Source organism: Scyliorhinus torazame, chromosome 3 (assembly GCF_047496885.1).
Source record: "Scyliorhinus torazame isolate Kashiwa2021f chromosome 3, sScyTor2.1, whole genome shotgun sequence".
Lineage (NCBI taxonomy): Eukaryota > Metazoa > Chordata > Chondrichthyes > Carcharhiniformes > Scyliorhinidae > Scyliorhinus > Scyliorhinus torazame.
In genome coordinates this window covers 110658232-110676392 of record NC_092709.1, presented here as the reverse complement: position 1 = coordinate 110676392, position 18161 = coordinate 110658232, and the positions used below count along the sequence as shown (strand labels likewise).

Sequence of the window (18161 nt, the reverse complement as noted above, 5' to 3'; positions counted from 1 at the left end):
GATGTTATTGTTTATACCTCAATAAAATATTATTTTTTAAAAAACTATCATTTATGTCAATCATTCTAAAGAACAGTAGATGGATGTTCATTTGCACAGGAAGTCTCCAACACTGGCAAACAGAAGCAGCAGTGTGCACCATTTACAAGATGCGCTGCAGGAACTCACCAAAGGTCCTCTGAAATCACCTTCCAAAACCATGAACACTATCATCTAAAAGGACAAAGGCAGCAGATACATGGGAACACCTCCACCTGGAAGATTCCCTCCAAGCCATTCATCATCCTGACTTAGAAATATATCACCGTTCCTTCAGTCACTGCGTCAAAATCCTGGAACTCCCTCCCTAACACCACATGGACTGCAGTAATTCAAGAAGGCAACTCACCATCACCTTCTCAAAGGCAATTATCAATGGACAAAAAAATGCTGGCCTAGCCGGTGACGCCCACACCCCAAGAATATTTGTTTTTAAGGGCAGCACGGTGGCGCATTGGGTTTGCCCTGCAGCCTCAGGGCGCTGAGGTCCCAGGCTCGATCCCGGCTCTGGGTCACTGTCCGTGTGGAGTTTGCACATTCTCCCCATGTTTGCGTGGGTTTCGCCCACACAACCCAAAGATGTGCAGGCTAGGTGGATTGGCCACACTAAATTGCCCCTTAATTGGAAAAAATGAATTGGGTACACTAAACTTAATTTTTAAAAAATATATTTTTAAAAAGTCCTGTGGCCCATCATGCTCGAGTTGCACTTTGCTGGAGCAACCCAAACTAATCTCAATGCCTTGTCCTTTCTCCACAGCTGTAGGTTCCACCATTTCAATTGTTATCTAATCTTTCCTTAAAAGGAAAGCAATGGCTTCAGCATCAATTACTCCATGAGAAAGTTGCCCACGCCAGAAAGACAGAAAGTATAAACTTGCATTTATATAGCAGCTTGCATGAGGTACTGACCGGGTTATCTGTTTTATTGATGTTGGCCAAGAGATAAATATTAGCCAGGAAAACTCCCCTTTTCTTCAGAGTACCATTGGATCTTTTATTATCCACCTGAGAAGGTAAACAAGGCCTTGGTTTACTGCTTTGTCCAAAAGTGCAGTACTCCTTCAATACTGCACTGAAATGTCACCCTGAATAAGTGGTCAAGTTTCTGGAATGTAACTTGAACCTGCAACCTTCTGGCACAGGGGCAATTGTGTGTCACCAGTGAGCCAAGGCTGATATCTAACAAATCTCTGTACAAAAGAAACGTCTTTTAAGCTCTCGTCTTACTCTCAAGGAACAATTTAAATTGATTACCCCAGATCACATGCTCCCCAACCAGAGATAGGGGGCGGGATTCTCCGAGCCTCCACGCCGAAATCGTGATCAGCGCGGGGGTGGAGAATGGGCGTCAAACCCGAGATCAGGTCCGATGCCGCTCCCGCGATTCTACGGAGCACCGCTGCCAATCGCACGCGTGCAGTAAACGCGCCGCCGGTCGGGGGCCATTGAAAGAGGCCCCCGCGGCGATTCACCGAGTCTAGCAGGCCGAGTTCCCGACAAGGTGGTTCTCTCATGGTTTCACCCGTCAGGAACTCGGTGTGGCGGCTGCGGACTCAGTCCACGTCCGCCCCGGTGGAGGGGGGCCTCCAGGATGGCCAGGCGCCACCGATCCCCGCGTGCGCGCGATCTGGGGGGGGGGGGGGCCTATGTTTTCGGTGCCGGTCCACGGTGTGGGGCAGCCATGCCTCGCGGGGCGGCTGCCGCCGTGCGCATGTGCGGACCCCCGACCGGATGTGCAGGGCCCCGTATCGGCAGCCGGAGCTGCGAGGACTACTCCGGGGCCCTGCTAGCCCTCTGCAAATCGGAGAATCACCCTGGACTTCTACAGGTAAGTCCAGAGTGATTCGCATGCGTTTTTCGCGGGCTTGGGGACATAGCCCCATTATTGGAGAATCCCGTCTAGGAATTTCCAATTTAACACTATAAAAACCTTTCACTATTTGTAATAACATTTCTATTAAATCCAGGAGGGAATTTAGGACAAACTTTATTTTCCTCAGAATGGTTAGTGCAACTCCCGACCACGTGTAATGGTTTGAGGTACATAGCGCAGATGCATTTCCTGGGAAGCGGGTCACGTACACAAGGGAAGAAGAAATAGGCAACGCTGATAAGGTGAGATAAAGTAGGGTGGGAGGAGGCACTTGCAGAGTATAAATGCCAGCAGTGGACTGTTTCTCAGCTGTAAATTCTATGTAAAACTACTCTTTGCCTTCCCCAAATTGGTTCCAGGACCTAAAGGTCCACCTAATAATTATCGTTAACATGCTGGCAAATCAATGTAGTAGTTCCCTTTTGGCTTTGATGTTCTTTCAATAATTATTTTCTCATTTCAACATGAAAGCTGATATATATATTTTTATAAATTTAGAGTACCCAATTTTTTTTCCAATTAAAGGAAAATGTAGCATTCATTTACCTTGCACATAGAACAAACAGTACGAGTCTACACCGACCCACTTAAACCCTCACTTGCACTCTATCCTAACCTTTTTGGTCGCTAAGTGCAATTTATCATGGCCAGTCCACCTAACCTGCACGTCTTTGGACTGTGGGAGGAAACCGGAGCACCCGGAGGAAACCCACGCAGACACGGGGAGAACGTGCAGACTCCGCACAAACAGTGACCCAGCGGGGAATCAAACCTGGGACCCTGGCGCTGTGAAGCCACAGTGCTATCCACTTGTGCTACCGTGCTGCCCACACATCTTTGTGTTGTGGGGGTGAGCACGCACACAAACACCGGGAGAATATGCAAAATTGTTTCGACAATAGCGGACTTGTCACACTCACTGTTTTTAAAAATAAATTTAGAGTACCCAATTCATTTTTTCCAATTAAGGGGCAATTTAGCGTGTTCAATCGACCTACCTTGCACATCTTTGGGTTGTGGGGGCGAAACCCACGCAAACACGGGGAGAATGTGCAAACTCCACACGGACCGAGATCGAGAGCCGGGATCAAACCTGGGACCTCGGCGCCGTGAGACTGCAGTGCTACCACTGCGCCACCGTGCTGCCCCACATTCACTGTTTTAAGCAGGTTTGACATTCCTCAAGTCTATTATGTAGACTGAGGCCTATTTCCAAATACAGACAAGTCTGAAATCACATGGTATGCTGTAAAATCGTGGTTTATTGCAAGTTAGCTTCTTTTCTTTATGGGTAAGAAGAATAGAGTTCAACTTCTTAGATGACTTGTGTCAGACTTCTCTGTCCACTTACTTGCGTATGCATTGTAGTCTGCGTATGGTAGAACCGATGTATGGAAGACTGGCTCTTGGCTTAACGGAAATAGTATTATAGAGCAAGTAGCATGTGGACGTATTTGAACTGTTAATCTATCCATAATCCCTCCCCCTTCAATCAGTTTCCAACTCCCTCATTAGGGACTTTACCCATCAGGGACAAGAATCACCGACAATAAGAACTTTGCCAGATTAAGCCTACACCAACTCAGTGGATACCCTCATACAAAATGGAACACATGCAACTACATACTTACCTCCAGAGGTTTGTGAAGATGGATCAACAGCTAGAACAGCAACTTTATGACCCTTTCCTGTCAGCATCTTCCCAAATATTTCAATAAATGTGGATTTCCCTGCACCAGGTGGACCAGACAGTCCTGTAGGGTAAACAAGTATGTTAAGTTACCACAATCGGGACTTGTTTCCAACACAAAGGTGGCTTCAAATTGCCAGCTCTCCAGAGCATTGAATATTTTGATGTATCTGGCATACAGATACTGGAAATTAAATTGCATGATCTTTTCACACAGAGCAAGACCTTTATATCATTTAATTCACTAATATGAAATGAAAGTCTTGTTTGGAAGGCGCAGTAAGAAGTCTTACAACACCAGGTTAAAGTCCAACAGGTTTGTTTCGAACACTAGCTTTCGGAAGTCTGCTCCTTCCTGATTCACCTGAGGAAGGAGCAGTGCTCCGATAGCTAGTGTTTGAAACAAACCTATTGTGGACTTTAACCTGGTGTTGTAAGGCTTCTTACTGTGCTCACCCCAGTCCAACGCCGGCATCTCCACATCTTGTTTGGAAGGGATATGGAGAAAAACATCACTGTGATAATTGTTTGTTGCGGACTAGACTATGTCTTTTCAGTGTGATAAGAAGCCATTCACATATACCTTATACATTACCTATTAGCTTATATATTCTCATCAACCTTCTGGATTATCTTTCATAATCAATTAGTTCCAAGATATAAAGTTCAAAATTTATGTATAATGGCTCCCAATTCCGATTTTGTTGATCACTATAAGAAAAACTATTTAACTGAAGAGTAACAGTTTACAGTTTTGGGTAAAATAGGATTAGATTCCAGGTTGGCAGACTTCCCATTGATTGCTAGCAGCTGGAATACAATTGATGAATCAGTAATTATAAACGCGAGTCAGAGCCATGAAGAACAAAAACATACACAGCGAGGTGTAGAAATGAGTAATAACAAAAAGATCAAACTTTGCAATCAGTGTGATCGTCAATGGCAACTCTACTATGGACTCAGGTGCTTCAGTAGCTCACATATTTATTGCACAAATCTCTCATCTTCCTTGGGCCCAATTTGTTTTGTGGGAGATTCAAGGTAAGCAAAAAGGAATGTTGAGATCCCTTCATGGTCAGATCTGTCAGTCTTCAAAGTAAAGATCAAAGTGATTAGAAGGTTCAAACAAGTAACCAAAGGGAATCTACTAGCCTTGACTTTTCAACATCCAAGCCATGTTGATCAGCCAAAATTCTGACCACCGATTAGCAATCACTTGCATGGATGTCAAGCGAAGCCAGGACAGGCATTACCTGTCACCATCTGGCAAGCAGGGGCGTGCTTAATTTCTAGCTTTATCTATCTCTAACAATAAACGCAGCTCCATTCACTTACAAGTTTTCAATTTTTGCAACCCTTGCTGGTCACAGAGAAAACAGAGGAAAGGAGCTTGAAATTCAGGAGCAAGTTAAAAAAAATTAGCATGACATAAGCACAAGGGGAGCTGCTGATTTCGGAGTAGAGAAATTACTGGAGAGAATTCTTCGAGACAGGATCTACTCCCATTTGGAAGCAAATGGACAAATTAGCAAGAGGCAGCACGGTTTTGTGAAGGGGAGGTCATGTCTCACTAACTTGATAGAGTTTGTCGAGGAGGTCACAAAGACGATTGATGCAGGTAGGGCAGTGGATGTTGTCTATATGGACTTCAGTAAGGCCTTTGACAAGGTCCCTCATGGCAGACTGTACAAAAGGGATCAGGGGTGAGCTGGCAAGATGGATACAGAACTGGCTATGTCATAGAAGGCAGAGAGTAGCAATGGAAGGATGATTTTCTAATTGGAGGTCTGTGACCAGTGGTGTTCCGCAGGGATCAGTGCTGGGACCTTTGCTGTTTGTAGTATGTATAAATGATTTGGAGGAAAATGTAACTGGTCTGATCAGTAAGTTTGCAGATGACACAGAGGTTGGTGGAATTGCGGATAGCAATGAGGACTGTCGGCGGATACAGCAGGATTTAGATCGTTTGGAGACTTGGGCGGAGAGATGGCAGATGGAGTTTAATCCAGACAAATGTGAGGTAATGCATTTTGGAAGGTCTAATGCAGGTAGGGAATATACAGTGAATGGTAGAACCCTCAAGAGTATTGATAATCAGAGAGATCTAGATGTACAGGTCCACAGGTCACTGAAACGGGCAACACAGGTGGAGAAGGTAGACAAGAAGGCATACGGCATGCTTGCCTTCATTGGCCGGGGCATTGAGTATAAAAATTGGCAAGTCATGTTGCAGCTGGATAGAACCTTAGTTAGGCGTATAGTGTTCAATTCTGGTCGCCACACTACCAGAAGGATGTGGAGGCTTTAGAAAGGGTGCAGAAGAGATTTGCCTGGATGTTGCCTGGTATGGAGGGCATTAGCTGTGAGGAGAGGTTGAATAAACTCAGTTTGTTCTCACTGGAACGACGGAGGTTGAGGGGCGACCTGATAGAGGTCTACAAAATTATGAGGGGCATAGACAGAGTGGATAGTCAGAGGCTTTTTCCCAGGGTAGAGGGGTCAATTCTAGGGGGCATAGGTTTAAGGTGCGAGGGGCAAGGTTTAAAGGAGATGTATGTGGCAAGTTTTTTTTTTTTTTTTTTTTTACACAGAGGGCAGTGGGTGCCTGGAACTCGCTGCCGGAGGAGATGGAGGAAGCAGGGACGATAGTATAGTTTAAGGGGCATCTTGACAAATACATAAATAGAATGGGAATAGAGGAATACGGACCCCAGAAGTGCAGAAGATTTTAGTTTAGACTGGCAGTATGGTCGGCACAGGCTTGGAGGGCCGAAGGGCCTGTTCCTGTGCTGTACTTTTCTTTTGTTCTTTGGGTGAGTTTTTTTCCACAAGTTTTTTAAAAAAGTTGAATAAACTAAAAAAACTGAACAGAAATAAATAGAGGTACGCAGAGCACCTCAGTCCTGGGTGCATACTATTCAATGTTCAACTGCAGGGCAATTGTGTCCTTCAACACATGTTCAGGAAGTGTCCCTGTGGTGTACCTGTGAGGCTGAGAGCTACTGTAGGGGGTACTCCACAGCTTAAGAGTATACAGACAGTGACTTCCGGGTGCGGCGATGACCAGCTAAGTCGCACGTTTCGGCAGCTCCCGGTGGAACGGACTTTTGGGCTCTTAATAGGAGCCCCAACGGCAATTTTAACGGCTAAAAACACTGTGCGGTAAACCAGAAGGGAATCCCCCCTGGACACGGATGGAAAAAGGAGAGGAAAGTGGCCGGATTGCGGTGGATCCTTTAGAGCAGCGGCAAGGAAGGCAAGCACAAACCAAGATGGCGTCGGAAGGTGGCAGTTTAATATGGGGCCCTGAACAACACGAGTTCTTGAAGCGCTGCGTGGAAGAACATAAAAAGGAGATGAAGAAGGAGCTGCTGGCCCCGATATTACAGACGATTGAAGGGCTAAAGGATGAGCAAAAGACCCAGGAGCAGGAGCTTCGGGTCGTGAAGGCAAAGGCTGCCAAGAACGAGGACGATATACAAGGCCTGGTGGTGAAGACGGAGATGCACGAGACATGTGGAAAGGCTGGAGGTGCTGGAGAATAATGCGAGGAGGAAGAATTTAAGGATTCTTGGTCTTCCCGAGGGTGCAGAGGGGGCAGACGTCGGGGCATATGTGAGCACGATGCTGCACTCGTTAATGGGATCGGAGGCCCCGACGGGTCCGTTGGAGGTGGAGGGAGCCTAACGAGTTATGGCGCGAAGACCGAGGGCTGGAGAAATTCCCTGAGCCATAGTGGTGAGATTTCTCCGATATAAGGACAGAGAGATGGTCCTCAGATGGGCAAAGAAAACTCGGAGCAGTAGGTGGGAGAACGCGGTGATCCGCGTATATCAAAATTGGAGTGCGGAGGTGGCGAGAAGGAGGGGGAGCTTTAATCGGGCCAAGGCGGTGCTTCATAAAAGGAAGGTTAAATTTGGAATGCTGCAGCCGGCAAGACTGTGGGTCACACATCAAGGGAAACACCACTACTTTGAAACGGCAGATGAGGCATGGACATTTATTGTCGAAGAGAAATTGGAATAAGTGGATTATAAAAAAGAACGTTTGAGACAAAGTGGTGGGGCGAATATGGGGGTCGAAGAGGGGGGAAAAGGGGGGAGAGATGATTTTTAAGTTATTAATCCTGCGACCCTGTAACTTTTCTCTCTTCCCCATGTTATGGGGGAGGGAGGGAGGGAGGTGGAGGAGCTGGGGGCGCGGCCATTGGGGGCGGGGCCAAAAGGGAAGCGCGGGCTTTGTTCCCGCGCTATGATAATTATGGCGGGAACAGGGAAGCAGGAAGGAGGGGGCGTCACACAGTGCGAGCCGAGGTCACGGGGGGAAGCCGAGGTCGGCCAGAGTTTGCTGACTTCTGGGAGCAACATGGGGGGTGCAATTACGCTAGTGAGGGATCTAGCGGGGGGGGGTTTAACTGGGTTGCTGCTGCTGGGGAGGAGGGGGAGCTGGTATGGGGTGGGGTGGGCGGGGCGGGGGGGCGCCACCTGGGGGGGGGACAGCTACGTGGGAACCGGGTGAGGAGCTGGTTAAAAAAAGGGGATGGCTAGTCGACAAGGGGGGGGGGGGGGGGGGGGGGGGGGTAAAGAGCCCCCCAACCCGGCTGATCACGTGGAATGTGAGAGGGCTGAACGGGCTGATAAAGAGGGCACGGGTACTCGCACACCTAAAGAAACTTAAGGCAGATGTGGTTATGCTGCAGGAGACGCATTTGAAACTGATAGACCAGGTCAGACTACGCAAAGGATGGGTGGGGCAGGTGTTTCATTCGGGGCTAGATGCAAAAAAACAGGGGGGTGGCCATACTAGTGGGGAAGCGGGTAATGTTTGAGGCAAAGACCATAGTGGCAGATAGTGGGGGCAGATACGTGATGGTGAGTGGCAAATTACAAGGGGAGGCGGTGGTCTTAGTGAACGTATATGCCCCGAACTGGGATGATGCCAACTTTATGAGGCGCATGCTAGGACGTATCCTGGACCTAGAGGCGGGGAAGCTGGTAATGGGTGGAGATTTTATCACGGTGCTGGAACCAGGGCTGGACAGATCGAGGTCCAGGACCGGAAGGAGGCCGGCAGCAGCTAGGGTGCTTAAGGACTTTATGGAGCAGATGGGAGTAGACCCCTGGAGATTTAGTAGACCTAGGAGCAAGGAGTTTTCGTTTTTCTCCTATGTCCACAAAGTTTATTCACGGATAGACTTTTTTGTTTTGGGAAGGGCGCTGATCCCGAAGGTGACGGGGACGGAATATACGGCTATAGCTATTTCGGATCACGCTCCACATTGGGTGGACTTGGAGATAGGGGAGGAAAAAGAACAGCGTCCACCCTGGAGAATGGACATGGGACTATTGGCGGACGAGGGGGTGTGCTTAAGGGTGAGGGGGTGTATTGAAAGTTACTTGGAACTCAATGATAATGGGGAGGTCCAGGTGGGAGTTGTCTGGGAGGTGCTGAAGGCAGTGGTTAGAGGGGAGCTGATATCAATCAGGGCACATAAAGGAAAGCAGGAGGGTAGGGAATGGGAGCGGTTGCTGAAAGAACTTCTGAGGGTGGACAGGCAATATGCGGAGGCACCGGAGGAGGGACTGTACAGGGAAAGGGAAAGGCTGCATGTAGAATTTGATTTGGTGACTACGGGTAATGCGGAGGCACAGTGGAGGAAGGCACAGGGTGTACAGTACGAATATGGGGAGAAGGCGAGCAGGTTGCTGGCCCACCAACTGAGGAAAAGGGGAGCAGCGAGGGAGATAGGTGGAGTGAGAGATGAGGAGGGAGAGATGGAGCGGGGAGCGGAGAGGGTGAATGGAGTGTTCAAGGCATTCTATGAAAGATTATATGAAGTTCAGCCCCCGGATGGGAGGGAGAGAATGATGTGTTTTCTGGACCAGCTGGAATTTCCTAAGGTGGAGGAGCAGGAGAGGGTGGGACTGGGAGCACAGATTGAAATGGAGGAAGTAGTGAAAGGAATTCGGAGCATGCAGGCGGGGAAGGCCCCGGGACCAGACGGATTCCCAGTTGAATTTTATAGGAAATATGTGGACTTGCTGGCCCCGCTACTGATGAGAACCTTTAATGAGGCGAGGGAAAGGGGGCAGCTGCCCCTGACTATGTCAGAGGCAACGATATCGCTCCTCCTAAAGAAGGAAAAAGACCCGCTGCAATGCGGGTCCTATAGGCCTATTTCCCTCCTGAACGTGGACGCTAAGATTCTGGCCAAAGTAATGGCAATGAGGATAGAGGATTGTGTCCCGGGGGTGGTCCATGAGGACCAAACTGGGTTTGTGAAGGGGAGACAGCTGAATACGAATATACGGAGGCTGCTAGGGGTAATGATGATGCCCCCACCAGAGGGGGAAAAGGAGATAGTGGTGGCGATGGATGCCGAGAAAGCATTTGATAGATGGAGTGGGATTATTTGTGGGAGGTGCGGAGGAGATTTGGCTTTGGAGATGGGTATATAAGATGGGTACAGCTGCTGTATAGGGCCCCGATGGCGAGCGTGGTCACGAATGGACGGGGGTCTGAATATTTTCGGCTCCATAGAGGGACGAGGCAGGGATGTCCCCATTATTGTTTGCACTGGCGATTGAGCCCCTGGCAATAGCATTGAGGGGTTCCAGGAAGTGGAGGGGAGTACTCAGGGGAGGAGAAGAACACCGGGTATCTCTGTATGCGGATGATTTGTTGTTATATGTGGCGGACCCGGCGGAGGGGATGCCAGAGATAATGCGGATACTTGGGGAGTTTGGAGATTTCTCAGGGTATAAATGAACATGGGAAAAAGTGAGTTGTTTGTGGTGCATCCAGGGAAGCAGAGCAGAGAAATAGAGGACTTACCGTTGAGGAAGGTAACAAGGGACTTTCGGTACGTGGGGATCCAGATAGCCAAGAATTGGGGTACATTGCATAGGCTAAATTTAACGCGGTTGGTGGAACAGATGGAGGAGGACTTTAAGAGATGGGACATGGTGTCCCTGTCACTGGCAAGGAGGGTGCAGGCGGTTAAAATGGTGGTCCTCCTGAGATTCCTTTTTGTGTTTCAGTGCCTCCCGGTGGTGGTCACGAAGGCTTTTTTCAAAAGAATTGAGAAGAGTATTATGAGTTTTGTGTGGGCCGGGAAGACCCCGAGAGTGAGGAGGGGATTTTTGCAGCGTAGTAGGGATGGGGGGGGCTGGCACTACCGAGCCTAAGTGAGTACTACTGGGCCGCCAATATCTCAATGGTGTGTAAGTGGATGGGAGAAGAGGAGGGAGCGGCGTGGAAGAGATTGGAGAGGGCGTCCTGCAGGGGGACTAGCCTACAAGCTATGGTGACGGCGCCGTTGCCGTTCTCACCGAAGAAATACACCACAAGCCCGGTGGTGGTGGCTACACTGAAAATCTGGGGGCAGTGGAGACGGCACAGGGGAAAGACGGGAGCCTCGGTGCGGTCCCCGATAAGAAATAACCATAGGTTTGTTCCGGGGAGAATGGATGGGGGATTTGGAGCATGGCAAAGAGCAGGGGTAACACAATTGAGAGATCTGTTCGTAAATGGGACGTTTGCGAGTCTGGGAGCGCTGACGGAAAAATATGGGTTGCCCCAAGGGAATGCATTTCGGTATATGCAACTGAGGGCTTTTGCGGGGCGGCAGGTGAGGGAATTCCCGCAGCTCCCGACGCAGGAGGTGCAGGACAGAGTGATCTCAGAGACATGGGTGGGGGACGGTAAGGTGTCAGACATATATAGGGAAATGAGGGACGAGGGGGAGATCATGGTAGATGAGCTGAAAGGGAAATGGGAAGAAGAGCTGGGGGAGGAGATTGAGGAGGGGCTGTGGGCTGATGCCCTAAGTAGAGTAAACTCATCATCCTCGTGTGCCAGGCTAAGCCTGATACAATTTAAGGTGTTACACAGGGCGCATATGACTGGAGCACGGCTCAGTAAATTTTTTGGAGTAGAGGATAGGTGTGCGAGATGCTCGAGAAGCCCAGCGAATCATACCCACATGTTCTGGTCATGCCCGGCACTACAGGGGTTTTGGGTGGGGGTGGCAAAGGTGCTTTCGAAGGTGGTGGGGGTCCAGGTCGAACCAAGCTGGGGGTTGGCTATATTCGGGGTTGCAGAAGAGCCGGGAGTGCAGGAGGCGAGAGAGGCTGATGTTTTGGCCTTTCCGTCCCTAGTAGCCCGGCGCAGGATATTGTTAATGTGGAAGGAAGCCAAGCCCCCGGGTGTGGAGACCTGGATAAAGGACATGGCAGGCTTTATAAAGTTGGAACGGATTAAGTTCGTTCTAAGGGGGTCGGCTCAAGGGTTCACCAGGCGGTGGCAACCGTTCGTCGAATACCTCACAGAAAGATAGAGGGAATGGAAAAGAAGAAGACAGCAGCAGCAACCCGGGGGGGGGGGGGGGGAAGGAATCAGAAGGCCTCTCAGGGATGTTATTGTATATGTATAGGTCGTTGGTATATGTAATTGTATATTGGATTGTTGGATTGTATTTTTGGAGAGTATTTATCTAGGACAAGGCAGTTGCCATTTAGTTTTATTTTTGATTTTGTTCATATATTATTTATTTACTTGTTTAAAACTGGCCATTGTTATTTATATTGTTTTATTGCTGTGTAAAGGAAACGCTATGTGCTGTTATGTTTGGCCAAAAAAATCTTGAATAAAATATATATTTTTTTAAAAAGAGTATACAGACAGTGAGAGAATGGGTAACCACCAGTCAATCAGGACCTGGCAGGTAGTGTAGGGGTCCGACTGCCTCCCATTCTCCAAATGGTATTCACTGCTGAATACTGGCAAAGGTGATGGTTTTTGGGAAGTACAACCAGAACCAACTTCATAGTACCATAACTCAACTGTGCAGTGCAAGGGTGGCAAGTGTGCAATATTGACAGGCAATACAATTGTTAAGAGGAAATAGATTTTCCTCCAAGAACGGGTGTGATTCCAGGAGAGTGGGGGCCAGGGTCCAGGATGCCACTGAACAGCAGCAGAACACTGAGGAGCTGGGTAAGCAAACAGTACAGCTGAATGTCTGGCTGGACAGATGGTGCAGAAGGGAGAGCTTGAGGTTTCCTGGGCATTGGGACAGGATTTGGGGAGAGAATCCGGACAGGCAATACTTCAAAAAGGTTTCAAGCCTGGATCAATATGTTGAAAAAAAGCTAGAAAAAAAAAAATCAGAATGTGAGTGCAGGAACAAGGAAGATCAAGTAACAAAGGCTAGAAATAGACAACAAAGGAACTGTTCAGTGATTAATGGTATGTACCTCAATGCAAAGTCTAATGATGAGCTGCAGCACAGATGGACACTTGGAAATATTCATGGCTGTTATTGATATCTGGCTCAGCAAAGAGCAAATATGGCAGCTCAACATTCTTGATCACGGAGTTCTCGAAAGGGATAAATTGGGCATAGCAAAAGGAGGAGGGGGAAGAGAATTGCAATTGTTTGAAAAACAATCACAGCTGTCGGAGGGCTGATTTGTGAGAAGAAACATGAAATGAGGCCATTTGGATTGAACTGAAGAATGAATAAAGGGGGCAATTGCACTGCTAGGTGTGATCACACCTCCAAACAGAGGTCTTTCTTTTCCATGTGATGGAAAGAATTTGGAGTGTCTACCATCATTATCCATAGCTCCAGACTGCAACATACATGTTAAAGTGCATGTTGCCACAGAAACGTGGCCTACCCGAGTGGTCTGTAACACATCACTACCAATGTGAACTGGGATAAATTTGGTGCAAAAGATATATTCAAGTGCAGATTTCTTAAAATGCATGAAGAACATTTTTAGCCAGCACATAAGCTCATACCACCAGAGAAGGGGTGGTTCTGGTTTTAAGGAATCAAGGCAGGTGGAAAGAGCATCATTAGAAGAGCATTTTAGTACTCGTGGCCATAGTTCCCTTAGATTTATAGTCATGGAAAAGAATGAAGATGGACAAAGGATAAAATATTTCAATTGGAAAGACCAAGTTTATTAAGCGGAGATGCGATTTGACGAAAGTGGGCAGTCTACGGTTACTTAAAGGTAAACCATAGGCATTCAATGAGGTGCTTAAGAGGGTCCAGAACAAATATGTTCTGAGGGGAGGCAGTTGCGTAGTGGTATTGTTGCTAAACTAGTAATCCAGAGACCCAGAGCCATACTCTGGGGACCCGGGTTCGAATTTTGAATTCAATAAAAAACTCTGGAATTAAAAGTCTAAAGATGATCATGAATCCATTGTCGATTGTTGTAAAAACCCATCTGATTCACCAATGTCCCTTTAGGAAAGGAAATCCAGTAAGGTTTGGAAGCAATGTGGTTGATTATTAAATATCCTCAAGGATGGGCAATAAATCCCATGAACAAATAAAAAACAAATAAAAAAGAACAAAAGAGGGGCTGTTTAGCACAGGGCTAAATTGCTGGCTTTGAAAGCAGACCAAGGCAGGCCTTGTAACTGAAGTTCCTCATCCCTGGAACCATTTTCATGAATCTTTTATTCACTTTCTTCGATGTCTTCACATCTGAACTGAACAATACTACAACTTAGACCAAACCAATGTTTTATACAAGTTAACATAACTTCCTTGTTTTTGAACTCTAAACCTCTATTGATAAATATGTATGCTTTATTGATCATACTCTCAACTTGGCCTGCTAGCGTCAATGACTTATGCATATATACACCCAGGTCCTTCTGCTCCTATAACCCCCTTAAAATTGTACCCATTAGATTAGATTATCTCTCTGCATTATAACTAAAATAAATCACTTCACAGGTCCCTGCATTAAATTTAATTGGCCACTTGGGACTTCCGATGGAGGCTATGTAGTGAGCAGTCACACAAAATAATAATCTTTATTGTCACAAGTAGTCTTACATTAACACTGCAATGAAGTTACTGTGAAAATCCCCTAGTTGCCTCATTCCGGCACCTGTTCGGGTAGACAGAGGGAGAATTCAGAATATCCAATTTACCTAACATGTCTTTCGGGGCTTTTGGGAGGAAACCAGAGCACCCGGAGAAATCCCATGCAGACACAGGGAGAATGTGCAGACATTGACCCAAGCTGGGAATGGAACCTGGGACCCTGGAGCTGTGAAGCAACAGTGCTACCCACTGTGCTACCGTGCTGCCCACGTGGTGGGTCCTGCCAGGGTACTTTGATTTTGGTCCTTTTCGCCCAGTTTATGAGTGATGTTTGGGGGGGAAATATGAGTAGTTCAATGGGATGCGGTTCCCACATAAAAGTAGTGCCCAATAAGTATAATACAAGGCAGCAGACCGGCAAACAAACGTCTTCGGACTCAGAAGCCACATGAGCATTGTTGGTGGAGAAAATGGCAGAGGCTCCTGCTGCGACCTTGGCCTCTCTGTGGACGGCCGAGATGCTGGCAAGCTTCTTGGCAGATTCATTCAAAAAGCAGCAGCAGGCGGTCTCAGAGGACCTGGAGAAAGCGATGGAAGGGGCCCTAGCCCCATTCGTGTGGCCTTGGAGAAGATGGATCAGAAATTAAAAGGAGCAAGGCATGGTGATACAAAGGGTGAGGTGGCACTCTCGGACCAGAGTGACTGGATTGTTTCTCTGGAGGCGGAGATGGCAATGCTGCTGAAGGGCATAAAGCATTGAAAACCAAAGTGGACGATTTGGAAAACTGCTCCAGACAGCAAAATTTAAGAATTGTTGGTCTGCCTGAGGGTCTGAGGGCCCAAATCCTACGGGTTATATGTTCAGGGTGTTTGGGAAGATGGTGGGGGCAGAGGATTGCCATCCCCTCTTGAATTGGATCGGGCCCATCGGTCGCTAAGGCAGAAGGCCCAATCTGGGGAACCACCAAGGGCGATCATCGTCAGGTTTCACCGGTACCAAGAAAAAGAACGGGTCCTGAGGTGGCTGAAGGACCATCGAGACTCTAGATGGGAGGGCCATGCCATTAGGAGAAATCAGGATGTGGGTTTAGAGTTCAAAAGCAAGGAAGTTATGTTAACTTGTATAGAACACTGGCCTGTGTGTGGCTGGAAGACGTGCGGCAATCAACAAGACCAAGGCCGTGTTGTACAAAAATAATGCGTGATCAGTGTGGTGTACCTGGCTTGCCTTTGAGTCACTTTTAAATAGAGCCGATTACCTTGATGCGCCGAAGGAAGCAGTTTGTAAAGAAACATGGACTGTGAGGTTTGATTTTTGGTCCTTTCTGCCCATTTTATGGGGAAGTTGCAGGTGGATAATAAGAATAATAAAAGTGGGAATACTAAAGAGTAAGGTATTCTCCTTTGGTGGGGAATGTCGAAGGGGTACCAGACGAGGAGTGTGTCAAATAAGGGGCTCTCTCCAGAACAGGAGGACACCCTTGGAACAGGGGAAACGATGGCATCATTGCCCACACAATGGGTGACGGAGCATCTGGTCGAATTCCTTGCGGCCGAGTTTAAAAAACAGAGGCAGGCAGCATCAGACGACCTGCCGAGGGTGGCAGAGTCGATTTGGGCTGCCTTGGAGAGAGTGGAGCAGAGGCTGGAGACGCCAATCCAAAAGGTGGAGGACACGGTGATTGACCACGAGGATTGGATTGCCTCGCTGGAGGCAGAAATGATGATGGCGGATGGTTCGAACAGGTTGAGGGAGAAGGTTGACGACTTGGGAGAACCGCTCAAGGAGGCAACACCTTGGGATCGTGAGGCTGCCTGAAGGTATTGAGCGAACGGGGACCCCGGAATATGTGGCCAAGATGTTTGAGAAGCTGGTGGGGGAGGGGGTCTTCGACTATCCGACTGAGATGGACCAGACACACCGGTCATTGAGGAGGATATCAAGAGCGGGGGAGCTGCCGCGGGCAATCATCGTGAGGCTACACCGGTAAGTAGACAAGGAAAAGATCCTGAGGTGGGTGAAGGAGACATGGGAATGCACCTGGTAAGGCCATACGATTTGTATTTTCCAGGACTTGGGAGGCGGCCATATTCAGGAAGAAAGTTGTGTTTCTGGGGTTGATGTATCCCCCTTGCCTTTGGGTTCCACATGGAAAGGAGTACTACTTCAATATGCCGGAGGAGATGAGTAACTTTTTAAAGGACCATGGACTGGGGGAAGTTTGAAGACTTTGGATGGGTTCACCTGTGATTTGGTCTGGGAAAATTTTATTCCGTGGGAGGGAGGGATGGTATGTTTTTCCGTGCGGTTGTTATGTATGTTTTTGTTCTTATTACCTACTCTGTATCGTTAATCATGTTGAAGACGGAATTTTGTACCATTTTCCTCCCCATGTTTGGGGGTGTTGGTGTTGGGGATATTAAAATGTGTGTGATTTGGTGGGTACCGTGGAGTTTGGGAGGGGGAATGCAGTAGTTGGTGCGACATGGTGACAAGGTGGGTTGGGGCAATAAGAGGGCTTCCTTTTGAAGAAAGTGTGTCCTTTGCCTCGGGTGGGGGTCACCATGCTAGCCGGTGTGCTAGTTAACAGGAGCAAGGGGGGGTGGGGGGGGGAGGGGGGAGAGGAGAGTGAGAGAGAGAGAACTGCGGTGGGTTATTGGTGAGGGTGGGTTGGTTTCTTTGATTCTTCTGGTTTCTTTTGTTTTTGGCTTGGCTTGGGATAGTGGGCCTGGGATGTGGGGCTTTCTTTGTTTTGGGTGGGGAAGAGGGAGGTAGGGAGGAGTGGCTGACTTTGAAGGTTTCTTTTTGGAGGTGGTGGTTGGAGGGGGTGGCGGTGACCATCTTGAGACCTAGGTGGTGGGCACGACAGGGGCCTGGAGGAGTCCACTGAAACTTGGATATGGCTGATCGGAGTTGGGTGTGTGTGTGTATGTGTGTGTGAGTGTGGAGTCCCCCGACCAGATTGGTCTCATGGAATGTTAGGGGTCTGAATGGACCAATCAGGAGGATCCGTGTTTTCGCTCATTTAAAGAGCTTGAAGGCAGATGTGATTTTTATGCAGGAGATGCACCCAAGGGTGAAAAATCATATGAGGTTGCGGAAAGGTTGGGTGGGGCAAGTGTTTCATTCGGGGCTGGATATGAAGGCGAGGGAGGCTGCCGTGTTAATTAATAAGAGGGTGGCCTTCTCAGTGAATAGCATAGTGGGGTACTCGGGGTAGATATGCTATGGTAAGTGGGAATTAGAGGGGGTGCCCTTGGTGCTGGTAAATGTCTATTCCCCCAACTGGGATGATGTGGATTTAATGAAGAGGGTGCCAGCGAAGTTCCGGACTTAGACTCGCTTCAGTTGATGAATAGGGGGATGGGATTTTAACATGGCTCTTGATCCTAGGCTGGATCGGTCATGCCCCAAATCCTTGAAGGTGTCGGCAATGGCAAGGAAATTGTTGGGGTTTATGGAGCAAATTGGGAGAGTGGACCCATGGCAATTTGGGCAACCGAGGGCGAAGGAATATTTGTTCTTCTCGCATGTGCATCCAGTGTTTTCCTGAATCGGTTTCTCTGCTGTGGGCAAGACGTTGTTGGTGGGGGTGATTGGGGTGGAGTATTCGGCGATTGTGGTGTCGGCCATGCGCCGCATTTCGTGGACTTGTGTGTAGAAGAGGGGGGGGTTCCCAGCGATTGCAGTGGAGGCTGGA

The 18161-nt window shown here is 48.2% G+C and overlaps 1 protein-coding gene across 1 annotated transcript in view; it reads right to left on the bottom strand.

The window, feature by feature from the left end:
• mmaa (metabolism of cobalamin associated A) overlaps positions 1–18161 on the bottom strand; it is a 94826-nt gene that overhangs the window by 69733 nt on the left and 6932 nt on the right. Inside the window, exon 2 of the mRNA XM_072496120.1 lies at positions 3547–3669. Within this exon, the coding sequence (XP_072352221.1) occupies positions 3547–3669 (123 nt within the window). The remainder of the gene's footprint in view (positions 1–3546; positions 3670–18161) is intronic.